The sequence below is a fragment of the Capra hircus genome, chromosome 14 (assembly GCF_001704415.2).
Source record: "Capra hircus breed San Clemente chromosome 14, ASM170441v1, whole genome shotgun sequence".
Classification (NCBI taxonomy): Eukaryota; Metazoa; Chordata; class Mammalia; order Artiodactyla; family Bovidae; genus Capra; species Capra hircus.
This window is the reverse complement of record NC_030821.1, coordinates 47,315,232-47,340,149: the sequence shown is the minus strand read 5'-3', so window position 1 is coordinate 47,340,149 and position 24,918 is coordinate 47,315,232. Positions and strand designations below refer to the sequence as shown.

General features: G+C 40.2%; 1 protein-coding gene across 1 annotated transcript in view; it reads right to left on the bottom strand.

The window, feature by feature from the left end:
- EYA1 (EYA transcriptional coactivator and phosphatase 1) overlaps nucleotides 1-24,918 on the bottom strand; it is a 376,069-nt gene that overhangs the window by 18,668 nt on the left and 332,483 nt on the right. Inside the window, exon 14 of the mRNA XM_018058424.1 lies at nucleotides 15-73. Coding sequence (XP_017913913.1) covers nucleotides 15-73 — 59 coding nt within the window. The remainder of the gene's footprint in view (nucleotides 1-14; nucleotides 74-24,918) is intronic.

The window sequence follows — 24,918 nt, the reverse complement described above, 5'->3', positions numbered from 1 at the left end:
AATCACGGGCTCACCTTAGGTCTTGTCCGTTGTCATCGGAAGAGACATCGTCTATATGAACTTGGTCACATTCCTAAAACACAATTAAAATTGATACATGTTAATTTTCAAAAAGGATCTACATTTTTTTGGGAAAAACCGTACACAGCTATTTAAAAACAACCACCTCCAAACACTGAAATTGGTAGTGTTTGCCAACCACGTCAATCAGTAGGTGGCAGTCTTGTTAAATTGACATTTTTACCTACTTTGGGTCTTTTTTCAATGTAAGAAAGGAGCAATGTCAATAAGGACTACTGTTACTCAGGTTCAGAAAACACATTTTTGTGTTTAGAAAGGAAAGTGATTGAAAACAATTAGCATATGTGTTCCATAAACCTCAGGTACCTGAAGACATCACACTGCTCTGAGCTGATTCAGTCAATGCCGAAGTGTAACTGAAACCAGACATTTCGGTAAATCTAACATGCTAGAAAAATTAAACCTGATGCTAACTGCCAATGAAATTATGACCTTTGATTGCTGTTGAGCCACACACCAACACAGCCTGAGGCCAGCGTGGAGCCCAGACCAGAAAATCTGTTACTAGTTTGCTATTGATTTGAGAGATGTGAGTTTTATTTTGCTCGTGCGTGCACATGTGTGTGTGTGTGTGTGTGTGTGTGTAGGAAAAAAGCATGGGAGACTTCCCAATCTAAAAAAATTAACCATGAGGTGTTTTTTTCTTTTACTGTTTTCAAAACTTAACTTTTTTTTTTTTACTGTTTTTCTGTTATTACATATTCATTTTAAATAGTGGATTTATGAGTTGATTATAAAATATGATTGGAACAGACCTGATTTTAAAATCCCGCACCATGCATAAACTGTTTAGAATAGGGGGTGTAATTGTGGGTTAAAGCCCAGTCGGACGGTTCACACTGATACACCTGTTCACATGTAAGCACTCCTACATCTTACTGCTGTGCCCCAGCCTCCAGCATCTTTGTGGGAAGAGCAACACTCAATAAACATTTGCTGAACAAATGAAGGCAAACTATAATTTGGAGACAGACATGGTCTCTAGTCCAGAAACAAGTAATACGCACTTGGCATGTTTTAATATTTTAGCCATGATTCTTCTCTTGGCAGTCAGCCTCCAAATACCACAGTGGCCTTTCTGACACTTATTTCCATTAAAAGTTTTAGTGAAAAAATCTTATAAGAAATCTGCAGGCGTGCATCTTGTATTTTAAAAGGTTCTTTGGACTAAAGCTCTTGTCATCCTTCCCATAGAGTTCACCTCATCAAATCTATCCTATCCCTCTCATGCTTGACATTCAATGTGTAACAAAGATGCCCGAGATAAAGCACCCTAGGAATAGAAAGTGGATTTTTATGTTGCCGGTTCCTTCTGCACAAATTCTTTCTCTCCATGGATTTGTGAGGAAGGGAGCAGGAGATAGAAGTAGAAAGAAACTCAAACCAGCTGTTGCTTAACAGAATTAAAATCCTGACCCCAACCTCTTCCTTCTAAAGCATCTATTTTCCAGGCAACCCTCTCCCAGCAAGCCACAAGTTCCAAGGAGGAAAAGGCTTTGACCTTGTAACCCTTCCCTGCTCTCCTGAGGTCCATAACCCCAGATAAGAAAAAAAAAGGAATAAAGGTCTAGGAGGCCTCGCAGGCAGGACTGTGAATTTAACATTTTAAAAACAGGTCATTCCTGCAAAACTCAATGGGAAATTTCTGAGTTATCATACATAATTTGGAGGGTGAAAGATGAATGATAGTCGTGTTTTTTCAACAACGTACTTATTCTGGGTTTAAAGAATTACTAAATCGTGACTTTCTACCATCTAGCCATTCATCTAGACAGAAATACAAAAATGCCGTTGGTACACGACTCTGTTAGGGTGTGTGGTTAAAAAACATAAATGCGAAAAAGGGTACTCCCGCAAACAAACAGAACCCCCCAAAGCCTCAGTGCTGTTAATGCAGGATTTTTCTCCCTGGGGAGAAAGAACAGAGAGAGGGAGGAAGTTGAGGCATTAGAAGAGGAAAAGATATGTTTAAAAGAATTGAATTTAAGGAATCAAAGCTGACCCAAAGTTACCTGGTTAATTCTAGGGGTGGGAAGAATGCTTCGGAAAAACAGGGTGTTAAGAGGCTTTTCTTAAGCTAATGCAGTTGTAAATCTCCATTACTAACAGAGCAGCCTTATCTTCTAATGACTGTTGATGACTCTACCACAGCTATTGTCTGCCTGAATCCTGTATTTGTTTTGTCCTGCCAGCTTTCCTTAAGGCTTTTTGTTCCCAGGCTGGGCCCTCATTTGAAATACTGTTCAGTATCTTGGTTTACTCTAATTAAGGGTCAACTGCTCCCAGCCTTTTTACCTGCAGATAACCAAACTCACTTCACAATGATCTGATTAAAGCACAGTTTGGTGTGACAGCAACCACAAAACCCTGCTGTTTAGCAGAATTTCTTTTTAAACTTATTCTCTATTGGAGTATAATCGATTAACAATGTTTTGATAGTCTCAGGTGGACAGCAAGAGGAATCAGCCATACATATACCTTAGCCAGAGAATTTTTGTAGAATGATTTCAATCAAGAGAGATAACTAATGAGAATGTACTCAGGGAACTCTACGCAGTGCTCTGTAGTGACCTAAATGGGAAGGAAATCCAGAAGCAGAGATGTACATATAGCTGATTCACTTTGCTGTACAGCAGAAACTCACACAACACTGTAAAGCAACTATACTCCAATAAAAAGAGATTAAAAAATCAAGAGCATTCTTAAAGGGCCTAGTTGGCGATTTTAGGAATTAAAACATCATTAATGTGTCTATGTAAAATGTGTTTTTGGAATGAGCTCTCAGTTTACTTAACAATAGATAAGTAGTCTGTTGCACAAACTTGCAATTGATAACATGACTTGGCGACTGAACAACAATATGAAAGATGATAAGTCACTATTATGACTTTACAAATAATGGTAAAAATGTCTTGGAAAATAAGCTGTGTATTTAAAAAAAATTTTTAATAAGAAACTATAATATTACTATTTTGATGCTTACCCATAAAAAACTAATTCCTCAAAGAATGGAGACTATCAAGAGACTGAAATATCATTTCATTTCTCAGCTGAGCCCTGTATGTGAACTTGTACTCAGTGTACTTACTGTTAAATTAGAAAACTGCAGTTCCCTGCATTCTGATATCCTGAAATTGTCTCCTCCATGGCGATAAGGCTTCCCTTCTTTCACTTTTCAGAAGCTATCCAGCTTTTTGCCTTTTTTCCCTAAGAGCCTAATTTGAGGTTTCCATTTTTGCTGTCTGAATTTGGTTGCTTTTCATTTGCAAATCTATTCTAAACCCAGACAGTTAGGTAACTGAGGGATAGGAGAAGAAATGAAACCAATGAAACAACAACAGCAACAAAGTTTAAAGCCCCACTGCAAGTGTCTATAGACGCAGAAGACAATAATGGAAGCTTTCTATATTTTCAGGTGCCAAAATCTATGCCTAAAAACCATAATTAGATGCTTAATACACAGAGTGCAGAATATATATAATTTCATGAGAAAATACATTTTTATTCCCAAAAGACTGAATGTGCTGAAAATGTAATTGAAATAAACTTCCAAAACGTATGCAGTAAGATTTTAAGGAATTCAAGCCATTACTGAATCCAAGTCTTGGGGTAGCATCCACATAGGGGCCTCCCATGGCCAGTGCAACCAATTTAGTGTTAATTAATTAATTGGTCAGGCATTATTCTGGCCTGCTGAGGCTTGAGACACCTAAGGGACCCAAACACACATGGGTGTCAGGCTTGGGGTCTCATGTAGGGATGTGAAGTAGTCATTTCCTTGTCTCCTGATAGACTCTGCACTCAACATGGATCCAAAGTGGCTAATGGGTGCTTTGGGTTAAAAAGGTGATCATTTATTTATTATTGTGTCTGATTATTTATTAAGGAATACCTGTTCTGGGTATTGCTATAGATGCTAAGGACACACCACTTAACACAAAAATCCTTACCATCTTAGAACTAACATTCCAGTTGGGAGAGACATCCAAACAAGAAAACATGCAGAATGTACAATCTGTTAGACAGTGATAAGTGCTAAGGAGAAACAATATGGCAGGCAAGGGGATATGCAATGCTGTGGGAGTATCTGGGGAAACAGCTTTGCAGGACAAGGAAAGAGCAAGTGTAAAGGCCCTGAGGCCAAAGGGGGAGAGTTACATGGACCAGCAGGTGACAGGGACTGTCGATGCTGGTACTCTACTTCTGAATGGCTGTAGTGTGAGGGTGGGGGAAGGTGACCTTTTGGAGGCCAGCCATCCTTCTCTCTAGAAAATACCCCACAGATGCAAAGGGACTCTGTGCAGTTAATCAGCAGGTCTCAGAGGTAGGAAGGAAAGATCTTAAACAGTTTCTCTTAACCCTCAAAGTACAGATACAAGAACTGATGCAGGGCTGAAAAGGGATCAAGAGATAAGCAGAGAACTATTTTTTGTTCATGGCTTTCCAAAGGGATGTCACTATCAATGTTTTTGTAGAAAGGTTTACATCATGTCATGTCAATACGAGAGGAGTATCTAATTAACATTTTTATTTAACCAGTTTTAACACATACCCACATCCCTCAAAGAGCTTCTAAGAGTCAAGCCAGTGCTAGGCAAAGTTGTGGTTATCCTTCACTAGGTAAATTTCATAATTTTGTACTGAATTAGACATTGCTAACACATTGGGCCCACTGTTCTCACCCTGAGCTCAGTCCCTCCCTTTCCAGAAGTCCTAAAGCACCAGGAATACACCACCCACTGACACTGGATTACAAAGGTATCCTGTCTTGACAGTCTATATCCTATGAAGAATGGATTTTTCCTTCCCTTGAAGGGATGGATAACAACTCCAATAAGAGCTGTTTTCTATATTTGTGTGGTGGTAAAGAACTCCACCGGTTTTAGAAGAGGCATAAGAGAGGTGGTTTTGTTCCCTGGGTCGGGAAGATTCCCTGGAGAAGGGCATGGCAACCCACTCCAGTGTTCTTGCCTGGAGGATCCCATGCACAGAAGAGCCTGGTGGGCTAGTCCATGGGGTCACAAAGAGTCAGACATGACTGAAGTGACTTAGCACATCTGCAGAGGCAGGCCCATGGTTGTTTCTACTCACACAGACTCCTTTATTGAGCTGAATTACTGATACTTATGTTGGACACAAAATAGTATTTAAGGTTACAGCCTATTTTATGGCTGCAAATAAATGAAGACTCAGAAAAGCTAAGCAACCTCAGTGCTGAGACACTATACAGGCCTTTGATCCCCAAGCATTATTTCTCCCTAGGATCCCTGGATTTTGCATAATTTAGACTATGGCCCACTCCACAACCTAGGCCCCTGCTGGCTTGTCAGTTGTTTGATGTTTACGAGATTCCTGCTCCAGGATGTATCCTCACCTCTGTTTGCCCCATGCCCACCTGGGGGTCCAGCATTTGTTACCACTGCCCCTCTTTTGGCCCAGAGCTCGGAGGTTCAAGCTCCATCCTGCAGTTCAAGCCCCACCCCTTCATCTCTCCTCTTGGCCTCCAAAAGATTGGCACTTCAGAGAGAAATTTTCCCAGGAGGAAAGCCATCATGGAAAGTCGGTCTTTACAAGGGTGGAGGGGCAGAGCACAAGGGTAGATGAGAGCATAGGTATTAGCATGATTTTGTCACATGTCCTACTAGAAGGCTCGAAGCCTAGGAACAAGGACTCGGTCACAGTCACAGTAGAGTGGAATGAGGGCAGGTGGCAACCATCAGGGAAGCATGATGCTGAATCCATAGGCACTGGCGTGCAAGCTCTGTTGTACCTGAAATGGCTCCTATGAGCAAGCATCCTTCAGATAAACCACAAACCCAACGCCCAAAGTTCAGCCTTGTCTGGCTTCCCTTTATGTGCCATGCCTTGTGCTTCTCACAGAGCAGTAAAATCAATAAAATCAGCAAGCTTCAGTGACTCTCGGCCCTCAGCTTACAGACATCTCAGCCCTTGTGGGGCTGGATTATAAAATGCTGACATGCATGGCTGGGGAAAAGTGCCAACCCATGAAGCAGCTGAATACCAGGTCCAGTGTTGGGAGCAGGAAGAAAGCCACATGGGGTCCTATCTCACGGCCATGCAGCAAAAGCATGGTCTCCCTCAGAACTCTGGTTGCACTGTTATTCTGCCTTTTTGGTTCTTTCTGTCATTATTCTTGGCACTGCAACTCAAGCTGACCTTTTTCCGATCCATCATCATCTCTGGCCTTCCAGGGCTGGGCCACAGACATGTTCTTTTGGACTGAGCTCCGGGAATAACTCAGATTTTGTACAGGGGCTCATATGCAAAATATTAAGTTATGGCAGAATTTTTCTGCAAATATTTATTCTGCTTTGATACCGTAGTGGTTGGACTTTTCCCTCAAGCCTCTCACTTGTGCCATAATTATGTAAAAACACACCGTGCCATTCACGTTCATTTAGGAAAATTAATGAAAAGAATTAAGACAGTTACAATGGGTCTTATTCTCTGTGCCAAACACAGTGACATCACAGTCAGGATGCTGAGGCGTTTACACCCCTGAACCTGACACTAGAAACATAAACTCCAAGTAAACCTGCAGGCTTTGCATAAACAGACTTGAAGACTTGGAGGCAGTCTGCACGTTATGAAAGGGAACAATATAAAAATGTTACAAACATGTCTTGGGAGAAGTTGAGTTATATAAGCCCTGATTCTGCTGACTGAAGCGATATTTGCTCCATTTTCCAAATTTACCATGAGAAAACGAACACCATACTGCCGACTAATTGTTTCAATACCTTCCTTTATGAAGCAAAAATGGAAAGAAAAAGCATCCTCAGAGAAGGAGCTATTTCCATTGTGTCCGTGCATCAGTAAGCCTCCTGAGACTTGCTGGAGTTGGCCAGGGACACGGTGGCTAGGTTCTCTGCCCCCTTCTGTCATCAAGCAATTACATCCACTGCTCTGACCTCTCCACCAAACAATAAGATAACTAGCTTGACACCTTAGACATCTGCAAGCTACCAGAACGTTTTCCTTTTATTCCTAAATATGAAAACTGTAATATATGGAGTACAGGAGTATTTCTAGCACTTTTAAAGACAATTCACTCAAATGGGCTTCCCAGGTAGTGCTAGTGCTAAAGAACCTGCCTGCTAGTGCAGGAGACATAAGAGATGTGGGTTTGATCCCCGGGTCGGGAAGATCCCCCGGAGGAGGAAATGGCAACCCACTCCAGTATTCTTGCCTGGAGAACTCCATGGACAGAGGAGCCTGGTGGGCTCCATGGGGTCACAGTCCACGGGGTCACAAAGAGTCGGACACAACTGAAGCGACTACCACACATGGCACACACTCACATTAGTTGTCTGGAAGGCAAGTGATTAACAGTGCTTTGAAAAATTAAAAGAAAAAACAAAAGATTCTCTCTGTGGATCTGCTCACACTACCCTCTTTCTAATAAAAAATCCAATTGTACAGATGGCATTACAAGGTGACCAGTATTTGAGTGACAGAGGTTTTTAAGGGAGTGATTTCCACGCGGCTTTTGGAAATAACTCCTGACTGCCTAGATATCTGCATAATTTTGTTGGAAAAATAAGGTAAAGATGGGTCAACCCTAGAGATTTTCTGTGACTTGGAAGTTCTATGAAGGGGGGAGGGGTGGTCCAGAAGCAAACTAATTGATGGCAAAGATGTGAAGAGTCCTGCTCCTAATTCACTGACAATTAGATTCAGCTCCTTGAGCCCTGTGGTAAAGAAATTCTGTCTGTACGGCGTAGCACAGGGAAATGTATTCAATATCTTGCAACAACCTATAATGGAAGAGAATCTGAAAAAAATATACGTATAACTGAATCACTTTGATGTACACCTGAAACTAACACAACACCATAAATCAATGATATACTTTGCTTAAAACAGGAAAGAAAGAAATTCCGTCCGTCAGTAAATGTGCAGAAACTTGGATTTTACTGGGATATTTTGCTCTGTATAAAAGAGGCTGTTCAATTAGCACACTGTGTATTTAGACTCACTGATCTAAATAGTAAGTCTAAATCATGTGCTTGTAGTATGCTTCCTAAAGCTGTGTCCAAACCCGCACTACACTTTCAAATGGATGCAACGAGAAGTCACAGCACTGCTGTGCCCTGTGCCTGTCACTGTGGACTGGTGGCATGCCTGTGGCACGGGCTGCCTGGGAAGAAGGGTGTGGGGCTGCAGCCCTGTTACTCTGGCTCTCAGCAGCAGGACTGCTCATGTCCGTCTGGGGTGCACCTTGTGACCTGTGGCCCGCCCGTGCTTTCCCGCACAATGCTTCCTTGCAAAGAAAAGGCTGCAGATTACCCATGGCTACAGCACAGGACATGAAGAACAAAGGGAGTTTTTGAAATCTGCCTCATTCTGTTAGACAGTTTGGGGAACACAAGGAATTAAAATACAGCTGGACAAATTTATCTTTACATTCCCACTTTAAAACTATCTACTCAGCACAGCATCAGTGCCAACACGTGTTAATAAGTCAATATTTAAATATCCCGTTCTGTTTTGATAGGAATAGGATGACACAAATATAGAAGCCAACAAGGGGGGAAAAAAAAAAACAATTTCAAATCTCAAACTAGGTAAGAGGAATTTTAACATCAATTTTTGAGATCTGGTAATAAGATGCAACTTGTAGAGACATATGCTGTTTTTAATTATTGTTTCTTACTTAGAGAAACAATATTTTAATATATTTAAAGTTACAATATCCTGTAGGGATTATCTAAACAAAAGAGATATTTTTCTAGAATATCTCTAGTACCTGTATTTGAAACCCAAGACTTGAATTACAGCAGTTTCAGCAAAGGCAAGACATTAGCTATTTCAATCTCATTCTGTTTAGCTGAATATTCATAAAACATTTAGAGGATAAAATCTTTACTGAAAAGCATGTGAAGATGGCATGTTAAAGCAGAAGATAAAGTGCTTATGCTACGTTTTCATATATGTACAAGGATATACTAAATATTTAAGATCAGTAAATAAAAATTATAGGGCTATCAAGCTTATTAATGAATTAAAGAGAAGATGAGAACATGTTTTCAAATTTGTAATATTTTCTTATAGTATTAATTCCTTTAAAAATGTGCTCATTAAAAGTGAGATGGCATGATAATACCACCACAGCACACTTCTCCAAGAATCCCAAAGGAATTGCACGGAGCTGGTTTCTTCTTAGCGAGTGGTACAATGTTAATAAATATGTCAGTTTCACTCTGCTTGGAGTTCCTTCTTTCTAATCATGAATACTTTCTTTACCACATGGTCATATTAAATATATTTGTCTTTATTCACACCCTCCACCTTAGGGTGAGGAAAAGAAGGCTTACTAATCAAAGCCAGACAGAACTGAAGATAAGTTTTTAAAAGGAAATGGGCTTATCTGAAATTGTTCAACACTGTGTCTCTAAAAGTAATGGATTCATTTAATTGATAATTATGGCATGTTATTACATTTGATCAAATGATATCAACACAATTTTCCTTTCTTTAAAAAAATACAGTAAATTAAAAAATACAGTGAATAAAAAGCACCAAGTGAAAAGGTATATGGTGAATGCCTAATAATTTAATGCTGCAAGATCCATCTTTTACTGATTATGTTTTGTGCAATAGCACAAAATACATTTCAGTGTATTCTGTACCCTTACCGCATGATACTATACACAGAAAGCTTTGGCCCAAATATAATAGCTTCATTTATAGTTCAGCTAATATAAGAAGATATGGCATTTTACAAATCTGCAGAGAAATCAGTGAAAATGTTCAGTTCAGGTTAGTCGCTCAGTCGTGTCCGACTCTTTGCAACCCCATGAATCGCAGCATGCCAGGCCTCCCTGTCCATCACCATTTCCCGGAGTTTGCCCAAATGTTATGTTATATGCCTTCAAATACAAAACAGGGTAGTGCATCAATGTTTCATAATATGTCAAATTGTATTATGTAGTTTTTCATTAAAATATCATAGTTTTAATTGTATCATGTAATTTAAAATCAAGTAGTAAGATAAAACAGTAAAGCCTGACAATGTACAAAATAATAATTCAGAGCCTTGAAAAAAAGAAAACTCAGCACATGTCTAATATAAATGTCACTCTTCTGACTGTCAGGACTACTCTTAAGAATAAGCCTTTGATTTACTGCTGAACTGATTTCTCAGTTTTCAATGGGTTTGCCCATCATTTTGCAAACATAATTTGTCACTGGCCACAGTGTTCTTTGTAATTCCTGTTGCCTTTCTTTTAGATCTATTATTCCTGCTGAGAGTATCTACAAAGAAGAATTTTTCATAGTGACACCAACTCTAGTCTTGCTGTGAATAATCACATTCTCATAAAAATCATTCTTTTTATTGCAAACTTGCTGCCAGAAGCACGGAAACATACTCAAACCAGGAAACCTTTTATCCTTTCCTGCAATCACTTTCTTTTAACTGTCACTGCCATTTGAAGAAAATTAATCACATACTAATTCATTCACCAAGCATTTAACTAGAAGTTTTCATTTACCTGGACTATTTCTGTTTTGATCATACATAAACCAATGAACTAAAGCTGTGATATTAAACAGGTCATATTTTAAGAGAGATTTTTTAATCTCTGAAACAATATTTCGCCCTAAAATTCAGTGTTTGCAACAAACACAAGTTCTGGTTTATTATCATTCCATGTCTATTGATTCATTTTCATTGACCTTCAAGCCATTTGTCTATAATCTTCAAAGGCATATCTCAATGTAATTGGTTTTTTTTTTTTAAATTTTTTATTTTTTTTAAATTTTAAAATCTTTAATTCTTATGTAATTGGTTTTTTAAGTGACTCTTTTTTTGCAGGGGTGGGAAGTAAAATTTGAAAGTTTAAAAGAGACCAATTTGTCAATTTCAGTTGACATATACAGCGAGATGACTTTATACTGATAAAAAAACCTCAATTTTGTATCAAAGAATGTGTAGCTCAGAATAACACCCTTAGTTAATAAGTGCATAAAAATTTTCCATGCTGATTTCCTCTGCCATATAATTATTGCTGACTCCCAAGAGAAAAGTTGGCAGAACCAGATGTAGGCACTTAAAAAAATAGGTTCCCCATGAGCTGAAGGAAGGTTCCATCATCACCTTCCCTCACTGTCAGCCCCTTCGTGGGGAGTAAGGACCTCTCAGGAGGCACTTTCTTACTCAAAAAGCTCTCTCTTCTCTTCTAAGTATCAGGGGGTCTGAAATTCCACCCCTTGAAATCTTCCCTTTTCAATCTTCTTTTATAAGACAAAGACTTCCGGTAAGGGTAAATGACTTAAGTAAGCTCCATTACTTTGTGTGAACTGTCTTATCTGGTAAATTTCCTCCAGCATGGGGGTGCAGGGGGCTCTGGTATGCCCCAAACCAATGCATGTCAATAGCAGAGGGAAAAGGAGTTGGGGGCTGAAAACTAAGGAAAAATTTTGTTCATATTCACAGTCTCACTTCCTATGAAACCACGCCCTTTTCCTATGATTAAACATTTCAAGCCACAAAGAATATCTTTTGGTTGTTTGTATATTATTCAGGAAAGTATTATATAGCGTTAATATGGTCTGTGTTATATATTACAGGACACACATTCTGTATTCTTTCATTTTGTTATGTACTCAACTAACAATGACTGACCACCTAGACCAGGCACTAAGTATACAAAAATAAATGAAATGCACATATAGCCAGAATGGCTTCATCAACAAGGGAAGGGCTGGAGAGAGAGGGTACAGGTGAGTGCCACTAGAATTTTCTCTCAGGGAAGGAACTAGAATTCTAACAAAGCTATGAGAATGGAACATGGGATTCACCATGCTTCTAGCCCTTCTCCTTTCAATCCAGCCTGTGCATCAAATCACTGTCAGATACAGTTCTCTCAGAGTAGGCTTTGTCCACCCCCCACCCCCAACCCCCTGCCCCGAAATACAATTTCCACTCTGGAGGGTTAGCTTCTTGGCGGCAGGTGATACACTTCACTTCTCTTTCTGTATCTGCCTTTTAACCAGAAGGTGATCAGATGCTTGCGTGTGTGCTGAGTGGTTTCAGTTGTGTCCGACTCTTTGTGACCCTATGGACTATAGCTCACCAGGCTCCTCTGTCCATGGGATCCTCCAGGCAACAATACTGGAGTGAGTTGCCATGCCCTCCTCCAGGGGATCTTCCCAACCCAGGGATTACACTTGTGTCTCTCAAGTCTCCTGCACTGGCAGGTGGGTTCTTTACCACCAGCGCCGCCTGGGAAGCCCTAATAGATGCTCAGGAAAAATTAAATTAGAAACACTAAATATATGCCGATGCAAATGGGCATTCGAAGGCTTTTCTACTGAGCCTTAACCTTGCCCATCCAATGCCATGTCTGTCTCTCCTTCACAGCCCATCTGGAGGGGTCACATGCTCCCGGCAGGCCAGTCTCAGCCTGGTCTCCACGCCCCTCTTTCACTGGATAACGACTGTGTCTATTGCTTGCTGGATTGCCTTGTCTCGCCTCTCTCACCTGTCAAGGCAAGGTTCCTTTTCTATGTCAGCCCTGACGAATGCTCTGGAGCTCACTGAATAACAGAAGCAACAATCATTAAGAGCTACTATGTGTCTGGTCCCTATACTGCAAGCCTATCCCTTCTCTTGGGGATCTTCCCAACTCAGGAATTGAACCAGGGTCTCTTGCACTGCAGGCAGATTCTTTACCAGCTGAGCTACCAGGGAAGCCCATGTTATTTCCAACCCTCCCTTAAACTCTACATTTGATGGACAAGGAAATGAAGGCTTACAGAGATCACTTCTGTGTATCCCAGCAGGTAGTAAATTCTTGGAAGGAAGAGATAACTTTTTATGGGTCTTTTTTCTCTCTTTTTTCTAAGTTGGACCTTATTTCTGCCTATTCCTTTCCTACGTGGACCAAGCACATGGATGATACTGAAGGAAACCTTCCAGATTATCTGACAGAATTTAATATGAAAGAATGGGTCAACCCAACAGGAAATTAATTGCTAACATTTTTACGTTTTGTCATTGCAGTGTTAAAAAGTTAGTAGTTTTAAGGAAAATATATTTATTGTCTTGTTTGATTGCAAAATGATACATACTCATGTACAGCATTCATGAAAAACAGAAAAACATATAAAGGAAATAAACTTCAATTCCATCCCTCAGAAGTAAGCTCTGTTAAATTCTTCCATCATTCTTCCTGGTCCTACTCACTCACTCACTCACTCAGCCTTCCTCATGTTTTTCACAGAGCTTAAATTTTGATAGGTGATATATACCCCCTCCTCCCCCCCAAAAAAAGTGCTTCCCAGGTGGTGCTGGGGTAAAAAATTCACCTGCCAATGCAGGAGATCCAAGAGACAGACGTTTGATCCCTGGGTTGAGAAGATCCCCTGGAGTACGAAATGGTAACTGCTCCACTATTCTTGTCTGGAAAATTCCATGGACAGAGGAGCCTGGCGGGCTACAGTCCATGGAATCACAAAGAGCTGGACAGGACTATAAGACTGGAGCACAGAGCACATACCAAAATAGCAGGTAAAGCCAGGTATCTGTTTTGTAGCTACTTTCTCTTCCACTCGGCAATGTGGAATAAATATCATTTTCTATCAATTAACCATCTCTATTATCTTTTAAATTGCTGAATACTATTCACAATTATACATGTTTCATATTTCTCTTAACCAAACAATGGCTGATAGTTCTTCAAACTGTTTTAAAATGCTGATAGCATTTTTTTAAAACTGTTAATAAGTAGGGCAATGGCTGTCAATCTTCTTTACATTCTATTTTAAGCATCTAAAAGAATATTTATTATTAAAGAATAATTAATATTTAAGCATCTTTGTGCACAAAACAGTAATCACTTGATAAATGTTTAAGTGAATGACCAGGCTGATGAACAAACGTAGATTCATGACATTCAGTTATCTCTTTAGGCTATATTATACTTTCCTTATTTGACATTTTTCTTCACTCAAATCTCTGACCCTTGTTCTATATCCCTTCTGCTTAGAACATTCTTCTCTAAGTTCACTCCATACAGCTCTGTCGATTCCTGTTAATCCTCTGTGGCAGTTTCAATGTCACCCTCATCTTTCTGAGTCCTTACTCTGAGCTTACATGATTTTAAACACTTTGAGAACACAGACGGATATCTGCATCTTATTTACTATCATCCCTAAAAAGCTTTACAAAATTCAGTTGTTTCTTAACTCTAACATAAAGTTTTACATTTTCTCTTGGATTTTGGGAAAGCTTCTGTCAATTTCCTTAAGGCCTTGACTTCTGCTTACAACAATTTGAATAGGTATGTGATTGAAAGAAGAGTGAATCTTTCATTTCTGGCATTTAGAATGCAAGTAATTTCCCCTATATTTTGAAGAAAGCAAAGACTATAATTTCTACTTTGCAAAGAGAAAGTATTATTTCACCACACCTCTACATGTTCTTATTACAAACATGCTAAATACTACCTTTCAACTATGAATGTTCCAAGCTACTTATTTTTTATTTAGTAGGAACATTTTTTATCTGCAAATCCAGGAGGACTACATGAATGTGTGTTTAAAACAGCAATTTCCACCAATTAAAAGGGATGGTATCTTGGACCTAAGATGTCCCTTTAACTTCTTGACAAAACACAATACCAGAAGATACTTCTTAGTTGATTGTTTTTCCAAGAGGCAAACAAAATCACCAGATAATGTTGATCAAAAAACAGCATCCTCTCTGCCTGCCCCGGTCCTCTACCTGCCTTACAAAGGAGTAGCACACAATTAGTAGCAAGAAGAATCTGGGACTGAAAAGCCTTTCCTTAGAAATGCTGTTAGCATACTGGACTGGCTGAGCCCAGATAGAGGCTCTATTGTAACTGCCCCGAAATGGGAGAAGACTCCAGGGACCACAACTTAAGCACATTTGGGGGAAGTTGAAGTTACAGGCTTTCTCTTGCACTCGTCAATTTAAAAAAAAAAAAAGAGAGAGAAAAGAAGACTTCTTTTTTCTCTACTAAGAAAACTTCCTATGAAGGTAAGTGAGTAAAATCTCCCAGACTGAAGATTACTGGGCACCTGTCAAAATGAAGACTCTAAACAAAAAGTCTGTCATAGGTGACACCAACAGGTCAATTTCTCAGGATTTTTAAATAAACTGACAGCCCTCAGCCAATTACATGAATTACCAGCCGAAGTGGCATGTCTGTTCGGCAAGCAGAAAAGGCACTTTACATGCAGAGGCCCACCAGGTGCCAGGCACTGACTGGGGCTCCAAATATTCTCTAACTGTACTGCACCTCTGAACCATCTCTGATGCTCACCAGGGTTGATGGGTGAAGCTCATGCATTCATTGTTCAGGTGAGGCCTAAACTTGGGCCTGAACTTCAAAGAAGTGTTCACTGTTTCCTCAGGCCACGCTGCCTCCTAGTTGCTTCATCCATAGAATGAAGCCAGTATTTTATTTTATTCTATTTTTCAGGAAATAAAGCCAGTATTTTAAATAACGATAAATGGAATATAACCTTTAAAAGTGTGAATCACTATGTTATACACCTGAAACTTACATATTCTTATATGTCAATTATACCACAATAAAAAATAATGAAAAAGAGACTTTGGTAAAACTAGGAAGATAGCGTCACAGGCAGGTCAGTTACCAGTTTGTTAGAACATCCACTTTTGTTTTACATATGTTATCAGTGTATGTTGAGATTCTGTGTTGCCAAACAGAAATCTCACAAAGAGACCCCTGAGATGTTTTTCACTCAATATGTTCTTCTTGGAATTTTAACCAATTTCATGAGTGATGACTTCAAACTCACTTCTCTCTGTTGAGCTTCAGACCTGCATTTACTACACTTGCTGGAGTCTGTCTGATGTACAGAACACACTTCAAATTCAACAACTCAAAAAACCTGTACTTAGCATCTTCCTCTTGGAGTCAGCTCACTGTCCTGGGCTTTCCATCTCTACCTTACTGTTCAAGCCTGAACTAAGATTCTGGTTTCCCAGCCCAGTACATCAAATCTACTCCCACATCATCTCCAGACTATTTTCTTAAGAGCTTCTCCATTTGCCCCCAGACTCTGTTCCCACAAACAAGCCCTGGTGATTTCTCCTCTAGAGTACTGATACCCCTGACTTCACGATGCAATTCATCTCCATAGCAAAGATAAGCATTCGTTCACGATTACCCTGGGCATTCATACAACATGGCACGTCCTTCGCAGAGTTTACAAAGCCTCTCATAATCTGGCTCCTCTGTCCTCTTATCTCCCAACTGCTTGGCATGCACTCTGCTTTGCGTGTGTGTTCGCTGCTCAATCATGTGCAACTCGTGGCAACCCCATGGACTGTAGCCCACCACGCACCTCTGTCCATGGACTTCTTCAGGCAAGAAGACTGGAGTGGATTGCCATTTCCTTCTCCAGGGGATCTTCCCAACCCAGGGATTGAACCCCGGGCTCCTGAATTCCAGGTGGGATTCTTTACCATCTGAGCCAACACTTTAGATCTACTCAAACTGTTCCTAAATGCCATGCTCTCTCACCCCAAAGGTTACGTACATCATGTGGAAGTCGTATCTCCTGCCTTCTTGTCTCATCACTCCTCCCATAGGCTGGGTTGGTGATCTCGGTTTTGGACTCTGCTATCATTACATGTTTCCATCACTGTGGAGATTCACTGTGATATAACCGTTCCCTTCCTTTACTGTCTCCACCTCCCATCCTGACTCCTGAGGGCAGTGACTATATTTCATCTCTTCTCCTCAATGCCTAGCACAGTGTCCAGGATGGAGTACGCGTGAGTGAATTTATGGCACTTTTTCTCTGTCACATGTGGATGCCTATTAGTTGCTCAGTTGTCTCCAACTCTTTGTGACCCCGTGGACTGTAGCCTGGCAGGCTCCTCTGTCCACAGGATTCTCCAGGCAAGAATACTGGAGTGGGTTGCCATTCCCTTCTCCAGGGGCTCTTCCCAACCCAGGGGTCAAACCTGGGTCTCCTGCATTGCAGGCAGATTCTTTACCATCTGAGTCACCAGGGAAGCTGCAATGTAGATAGACAGAGGCAGCTAAAATAATATTTTTGCCTACTCAACAATAGGAATTTACAAGTACATCCGTCTGTCCATCATCTAACAATCAAGCAATCTATTTACCCACCTACCTCCAAACCTTTTCAAAACAGATTTTAGGTTGCTTGAGCAACTACTAATAGTAGAGTACAACATATAAACAAAGCTAACAAATAACACATTGGAGACAGTATGTTCTGTTAATGGGATCTGCTATATGACAATGGCGTGTGACAGCATCAACATGCCACTATTTCCTTTACGTTCCTGCAGAGAAATTGCCAGGTTATGGGACATGGCTAGAGAGGTTTGTGTAATGATACTGAGGTAGGAAATCCCTTTTCCCATCTTAGCTTTACTATTACCTAATCAAGATGTGAAGAGCCAATTCATTGGAAAAGACTGATGCTGGGAAAGATTGAGGGCAGGAGGAGAAGGGGGCAACAGAGGATGAGACGGTTGGATGGCATTGTCGACTCAATGGACATGCGTTTGAGCAAACGCCGGGAGATAGTGAAGGACAGGGAAGGCTGGCGTGCTGCAGTGCATGGGGTCACAGAGTCAGACATGACTGAGTGAACCACCACCACCACCACCACCACCACCACCACCACCACCACCACCACCAAGTGGCTTTGGGCAAAAATCACATCATTTCAATTGTCTATATGTGTACCCTGCAGATAAGAAGACTGAGTTTCCAGTGCTGATAGAGGTCAAGGTCAATGCTCTGTACTGATGTGACAAGAGTTTCCCTTTAGCCAGCTTCTCCCTCTACATCACTCTGCACACGGCAAGGCTCTGCTCTATGACACAGACACCACTAGCAAGGCCCACAAGTCAGCCTTCAAAACATGAGGCAAGAAGAGGACAAGAAAAGGCAATCAGCACAACCCAAGAAACACATTTCTTTTGGCCAAGAAGCCAGCATCCTTGTTTTCTATGAAGGGACAGCACAGGGTGAGGGGAGCCAGACACAAGAGCTATTTAACTGCCCCAAAGATACCCTCCCTCTTGGAACTGGGGGTGGAGGAACAACATAAAGGAGGAAAGAACAAAAGGAGTGCACTGGATCCATCTGCCTTTGCAAACTGAACATCAGCAGAATTTCTGTTGTTTTCCAGTGTGATTTCTGTTGGAATTCTACATGGGAATTTTGGCAGCAAACCACTTATTATTTCAAAATTTTCATTCCCTATCTATTCCCTAAGCCACCTCCTCTTCTTTCTCCATGGCCCTACTCCAATTTTTGCATCAAAGATACTCAGGAAAGAACAGCAGATTGGACTTCCTTAGTGCCTCCCGCATGTCAGAGCTAGTTCTATGCACCTAACAGATGTTTGAGGGGGACTTTCCTAGCGGTCAGGTGGTTAACACTCTGCACTTCCACTCCACTGCAGGGGGCATGTGTTCGATCGGTGGATGGGGAGCTGAGACACCACATGTTGCATGGTCCGGTCAAGGAAAAAAAAAAATTAATAGGTATTTATGTACTGAATCTTCATACTGACCATAGGATACTATCATTATCCAATTTTAAAGATAAGAAATTGAGGCACAAAAGGGTCCCTCCAAAATGAATCAATACTTAAGTTCAACCTTCAGTACCCTAGAATCGTAAGATGTGCTGTGCTATGCTTAGTCGCTCAGTCGTGTCCAACTCTTTATGACCCCATGGACTGCAACCTGCCAGGCTCCTCTGTCCATGGGATTCTCCAGGCAAGAATACCAGAGTGGGTTGCCATGCCCTTCTTCAGGGGATCTTCCTGACCCAAGGATCGAGCCCAGGTGTCCTGCATTGCAGGCAATTCTTTACCATCTGAGCCATCAGGGAAGCCCAGAGTTGTAAGATAACATGCTGCATAAATGCAGGGCTTTGAGTCAAGTTGGAATAGTTGACTATAATTATTCAACAATTTTCTAATTATAAGAAATAGTAACGACAGAAAAGAAAAATATAAAGAGAACTTATAGTTTAGTTTATGGTTGTGTTATGCCCACTGGTGGTAGCTTAGTTGCTAAGTTGTGCCTGACTCTTGTGAGCTCATGGACGGTAGCCTGTCAGGTTCCTCTGGACATGGAATTCTCCAGGCAAGAATACTGGGGTGGGTTACCATTTCCTTCTCCAGGGGGTCTTCCTGATCCAGGGATCAAACCCAGGTCTTCTGCATTGGAGGCAGATGCTTTACGGACTGAGCCATCAGAGAAGCCCACTATCCAGAGACAAATCCTTTATTGTAGAATTTATGTATTTTTGGTAACATTTTTAACGTGAAAAATCTTTTATCTTCTTTTGGATGTATATACATTAAAAAAAAACTTAAACTGGAACTACACTGAATATCATTTTATAGCATACCTCTTGCACCTCCTTTGTGTTTTGCCACATTTTGAAAATATGACTTACAAAAAGAATAATATCAAAATTTAATCTCTTGGACAATTTCAATTATTTTTAGGATTTGTGATTAGACATTTACTTTAAAAAAGTTAATGTCTGCAAATTATTAAAAGTAGTGCTCACTGTAGACTATTACTTTCAAAATTTTGGAAAAAAATTAAAAAGACATAGGAGAGCCTTCTACCTACCAAATCTGGTGCTTAAGCTTCCAGTGGACGAGTCATGGTCCCTGCCATCAAGGGACTGATGGGGGAGGACAGAAAGGGACAGACAGAAAATCATGAGCTATGAGGGAGGTATTTTCACAATGAGAACAGCCTCTTCTTCCAGCATCTATACCTGGTGACTCTTCCTTCCTTCTTACTGAAGTCCAGCTCTGTCACTGGTGTTCTGAACTATCCTCTTGCTACCCAAGGACTTGACTCTTTCTGCTGCTTCCTCTCCTTTCCACATAATTTATCATTTCTATTGGATCATTCCAACTGACACTCAAACACGTCTAAAATAGCTTCTGTTTTAAACCAACCTCCCCACACCATGATCCTATGATCCTCTCTACCTACAGCCCAACTCTTTGCATCTTGCCATTGTGGAAACGCCAATCAATCTTTCCTGTTTTCACTTCCTCAACTCTCCTTTTATCTTCAACCCACTTCCATTGGGCTTACATGTTCTGCTTAATGAAATGGTGCTTATCACAGTCATTACCAACCAATATCCTGGGCAGATCCAACAGTCACTCGACACAGTAGTGAACACCCCTCATTCCGGAAATACTATTCTCCAGGTCTTTGTGATGCCTCGTACTTTCCCACCTACCTCACTGTACACTCCTTGCCACTTTCTCTTGCAAGTTCTTCTTTCTTGGTCCTATTTCTAATTGTCTGAGTGTCTAATAATGCCCAATCCTACACCCTCTTACCCTTTCCCCTTTGAGATGATATGTCATCTTATGCCTTTATGACCCCCACTACACCTTCCCATTTGCTTCTCTCCTCTGAGACCCAAACCTAAATGCTCATAACCTCTTGATCTGGATGTTGAATAGGTATTTCAAACTTAATCTGCTCATTTCAGAAGAGTTAAGGACAGCTCTTTCCCCGGTCTTACTACTACAAACCCACCCTTCCTCATCTCAGGTACGATGACCATCCATCTAGATACTCAGGTCAACAGCTAGTGGCCATCCTTAACTCTACTTTCTCTCTCCTCCCACATCTTGTCTATTAGCAGATCCTGCCAGGGCTTTCGCCAAATTATATGTCAATCTTCCAACTTTTCATCATGTCTGGAACTGCTACAGTCTCAGCCAAAAGCAACTGTCTCTTAACTGGTCTCAATGATTCTAGTTCCTTATATAAGCAGACCAGTCATTTAAAAGTGTAAACTCAAGTCTACCATATTCATGCTAAAAACTCTCTAATGGCTTCCCACTGCAATTAGAAATAAATCCAACTTTCTTTACTACAATCTACAAAGCCCTTTTTGATCCAGATCCTATAACTTTCCCCCATTCACTCTGCTCCAACTACATGGATGACCTTGCTTATTTCTTGAAGAAGCAAAATGTATTCCCACCTCAGGGCCTTTGCATAGGTCATTCCCTTTCCAGAATGTCTTCCTGCTGTTCCAGGTGCTTCTTCCCACCTTCCTGGTTTCTTTACAAATGTCCTCTCTTAAACCAGAATTGAAAGAGACACATGCACCCCAATGTTCATTGCAGCACTGTTTATAATAGCCAGGAAACAACCTAAATGTCCATCAGCAGATGAATGGATAAGAAAGCTGTGGTACATATACATAATGGAGTATTACTCAGCCGTTAAAAAGAATACATTTGAATCAGTTCTGATGAGATGGATGAAACTGGAGCCGACTATACAGAGTGAAGTAAGCCAGAAATAAAAACACCAATACAGTATACTAACACATATATATGGAATTTAGAAAGATGGTAATGATAACCCTGTATGTGAGACAGCAGTTTTTAAAATTTCCCTCCAATTTCTTCAACATTCCATACTTTAAGAAAAATTAATAAATTAAAAAAATATATTAGGTTTACAGCAAAACTGACCAGAAAATGACAGTCTCCATACACTCCTTGCTCCCACACACGCATAAGGTCCCCTGCTGTTGACATCTCACACCAGAGTGGTACATTTGTTACAATCAATGAACCTATATTGACACATCTTCACCACCTGAAGCCCACAGTTTACATTAGTGTTCACCTTTGGTGTAGTACATTCTACAGGTTTATACCCACCACTGCAGAATCATACTGAATAGTCTCACTGCCCTAAAAATCGTCCGTGCTCCACCTAATTCATCTCTCTTTACTCCCACTCCCTGGCAACTAGCTAATCCACAGTTTTGCCTTTTCCAGAGTGTCAAATAGTTGGACTCATTCAGTATGTAGCCTTTCCAGATAATTTGCCATACATTTTAAAATCAAGGCTACACTGTACTGCACAGTCTATTTTTAAAACTTGGAATTGACCATGAATATTTTCCCTATATTTAATAAGCAGTTTTAAAACAATTTTCAGTGAGGATGTATCATTAACCACTATTCATCTATTTTGGAATTTTTAAAATATATTTCTATATTTTATTGGTTAAAAAAAAAACTACCATGTGAGAGATACAGCGTGGAGTTGAGTGGATTTCTAGAAAGCACTGAACCTGAGTTAGAATCTGCCACTCAGTAGCTGTGTGGCCTTACACAAGTTTTGTTTTAGCCACTCTAAACTTCTCTTGGACATTCTATAAAAAGGAGATAATACCAGTGCTCCTATCCTAGAAATATAAGGGTATTAAGTGGAATAATGTATGTAAATCACATAGGACAAGTGTTCAGTAAATGTTTAGTATTCTACCAATTCTCTGCCTATAACTGTTTTCTTAGAATAGAAGTTAAAAGTGAAACTACTGAGTAAAAGGATCAGTGCATTAAGGTTCTGACGTATTATTATCAAGCCACCTTTCTGAAAACTGTACTAATTTATACCCTTATCAGTAACATAAGTGGTCATCTCACTGCACTCTAGAGACTATATTACTGATTTTAAATCTTTGCTAATTTGGTGGGCAAGAGGCTGAGCACTCACTCTGACATTTTTGATTACTAAAGGTGAAATCCAACATTTGTCTTTTCTTTATATATTGAAAATTCAAATGCTTTTCTCTTGTGAATTATCTGTTTACGTCCTTTGCTAATTTCTTTAGGCTTTCCTTAGTGCACTGCAACAATACTTTTTATTGGTTAAAAATAATTTTGTCTTTTAATATTATCTATAGTTTTCAAAAAATAGTGTTTGTTTTCTTCCCTGACTACAAAAGAAATAAGTATACGTTATAGAGAGTTTGAAATACACATAAAAGTATAAGTAAGAAAACAATCAAACCTCTAACTGTAGATAAAAATACTGTTAAAATTCTACAGAACATCTTTCAACCTATTTTTGTTCCTCCATTAATTCTAGGTGAATTATGCTTTTCTATTAAAAATATCAACTTGCAAATTAGCTTACAGCTCTTCCACTTTTAGAAGCATAAACATTAGGACAGAACACTTCACTTCAGATCAAAAGTAATTAGCATTGGCATTCCTTCCTTTGAAAGAAGATTCTTTTCCTAGCTAAAAATCAATTTCTTAACAAGATATCAAAATAATTAACACACAATAACCTAAATTTTACAGTTACCCAAGTTTATACCAGTTATTCTAATTTATCCTAAGGTTAAATTATAATGAAGCCAAGAGGCAAATTAATTTCTTTCCTTTATAAGAAAATTTATTGCAGCTTACTTCCTTTCAAGTGTGGCATTACTTAGAGGCTGTCCATGGTGCCCTTCCTTGGTCTTTGAGTTATCAAACCCAGGTCTATTGAGATAGAAGCTTAGTCCCAGGCCTTTTCTTAATAAAAAATTATGAAAACGAGGAGCTGTAAGAGTAAATGCTTTGAAAATCAGACCTGGGACAGGAGTCCACACGTTAAAGGCTCAAGAAAGGACTGTGGCATTCACATTGCAGAGCTCAACACCAAAGAGTCCTCTGGGCCGTCTCAACGAACCAACATACTAGGAGTGCAAGGGAGAAAGCTACAATCCAGCTCCACCCTTGACGAGAAGAACATGGTGTGCACAGTCCTGAAGACAAGAGGTGAGGTCCTTCTGAAATGGAGCAAGACCCTATGGTCCTCGTGCCCCCTGTCCCCTGCCTGCCATTTCACCTGGGGAAAAACTAGCTAAAGAATAAGTTTAATCAGAGAAGTGAGAAGGTGCAAAAATGAAGGAAAATAGTCAAAGGAGACTAAATAATAATAATGTACTCATTAAGCATACTCAAGGATCTTTGGTTTCTTCTCAAGGGCTAAGATATCCTGTGAGCTGTCTTAGAGATACTGAAACTCCCACCAGGTGGAAGAAGTTAACTACTTGTGACCAGACTATAGCCAGGACATAAGCTGCCACAACTCTAAGAACTGGCCTCAAAGAAATGGAAACAAACTGACCCTGGAACTGAAGATTAACTGCATCTCAAACAATCAAGATGAAGCGGATCAGTCAACCGATGACCAGTTTCAAGAGGACTGTCAAAAGTGACTGTGCTGTTTCTACATGTAGCCCCCTCCCTCAGTCTATAAAAGTTCTTGCCCCCTGACTGTCAGTGGAGAGAAGTCGGCCTATGGACACGCGTCCACCCTTCCCTCGGTTGTCAGCGCTGAAATTAAAGCAAGCTTTCCTTTTGACCAACCTGGCCTCTTCATTGGCTTCTGAGCAGTGAGCAGCCAGATCCCACTTTCTGTTACACTTCTGCTTCCCCAACCTCGACCCCTGTAGCCTGAGAGAAAGAGTCTCAGAGGCTACCATGTTGATACAAAATCAGTTAGGATGGCAACCGTAATGTCAGCGAGATGATACTACTTAACACCAGACAGACAGAGAAAACTCAGCATAAATTTGTGCCTTACTTTTCTTTAGACTTATATCCATCTTGATCAAATATCTTCCTGTAACTGTGGAGAAATCCAGTAGGAGAACCGATAAAAGGCAAGTTAAACTGAAATGTTATCATATTCAGAAGACCCATCACCTTTCAATAAATAACCAACAGAAAGAGCTCTTTCTCCATTCAGTCAGAGAGAGACAGGCTTTACTCAAGAAGCTGGAAAAGAAATCCTCCAATTTCATACCGTCATTCATAAAAAATGACTTTCCATAATAAGCATCATAGGATTGCACACGGAGACCTTTGGTAAAATGATACAGAGGGCATTAGATGTGGACATAGGAAAGCCAGGAGTGCATGGAACTCAAGTCTAAACCCTTCTCTGGCAGGGTCGGGGGCTGGAAT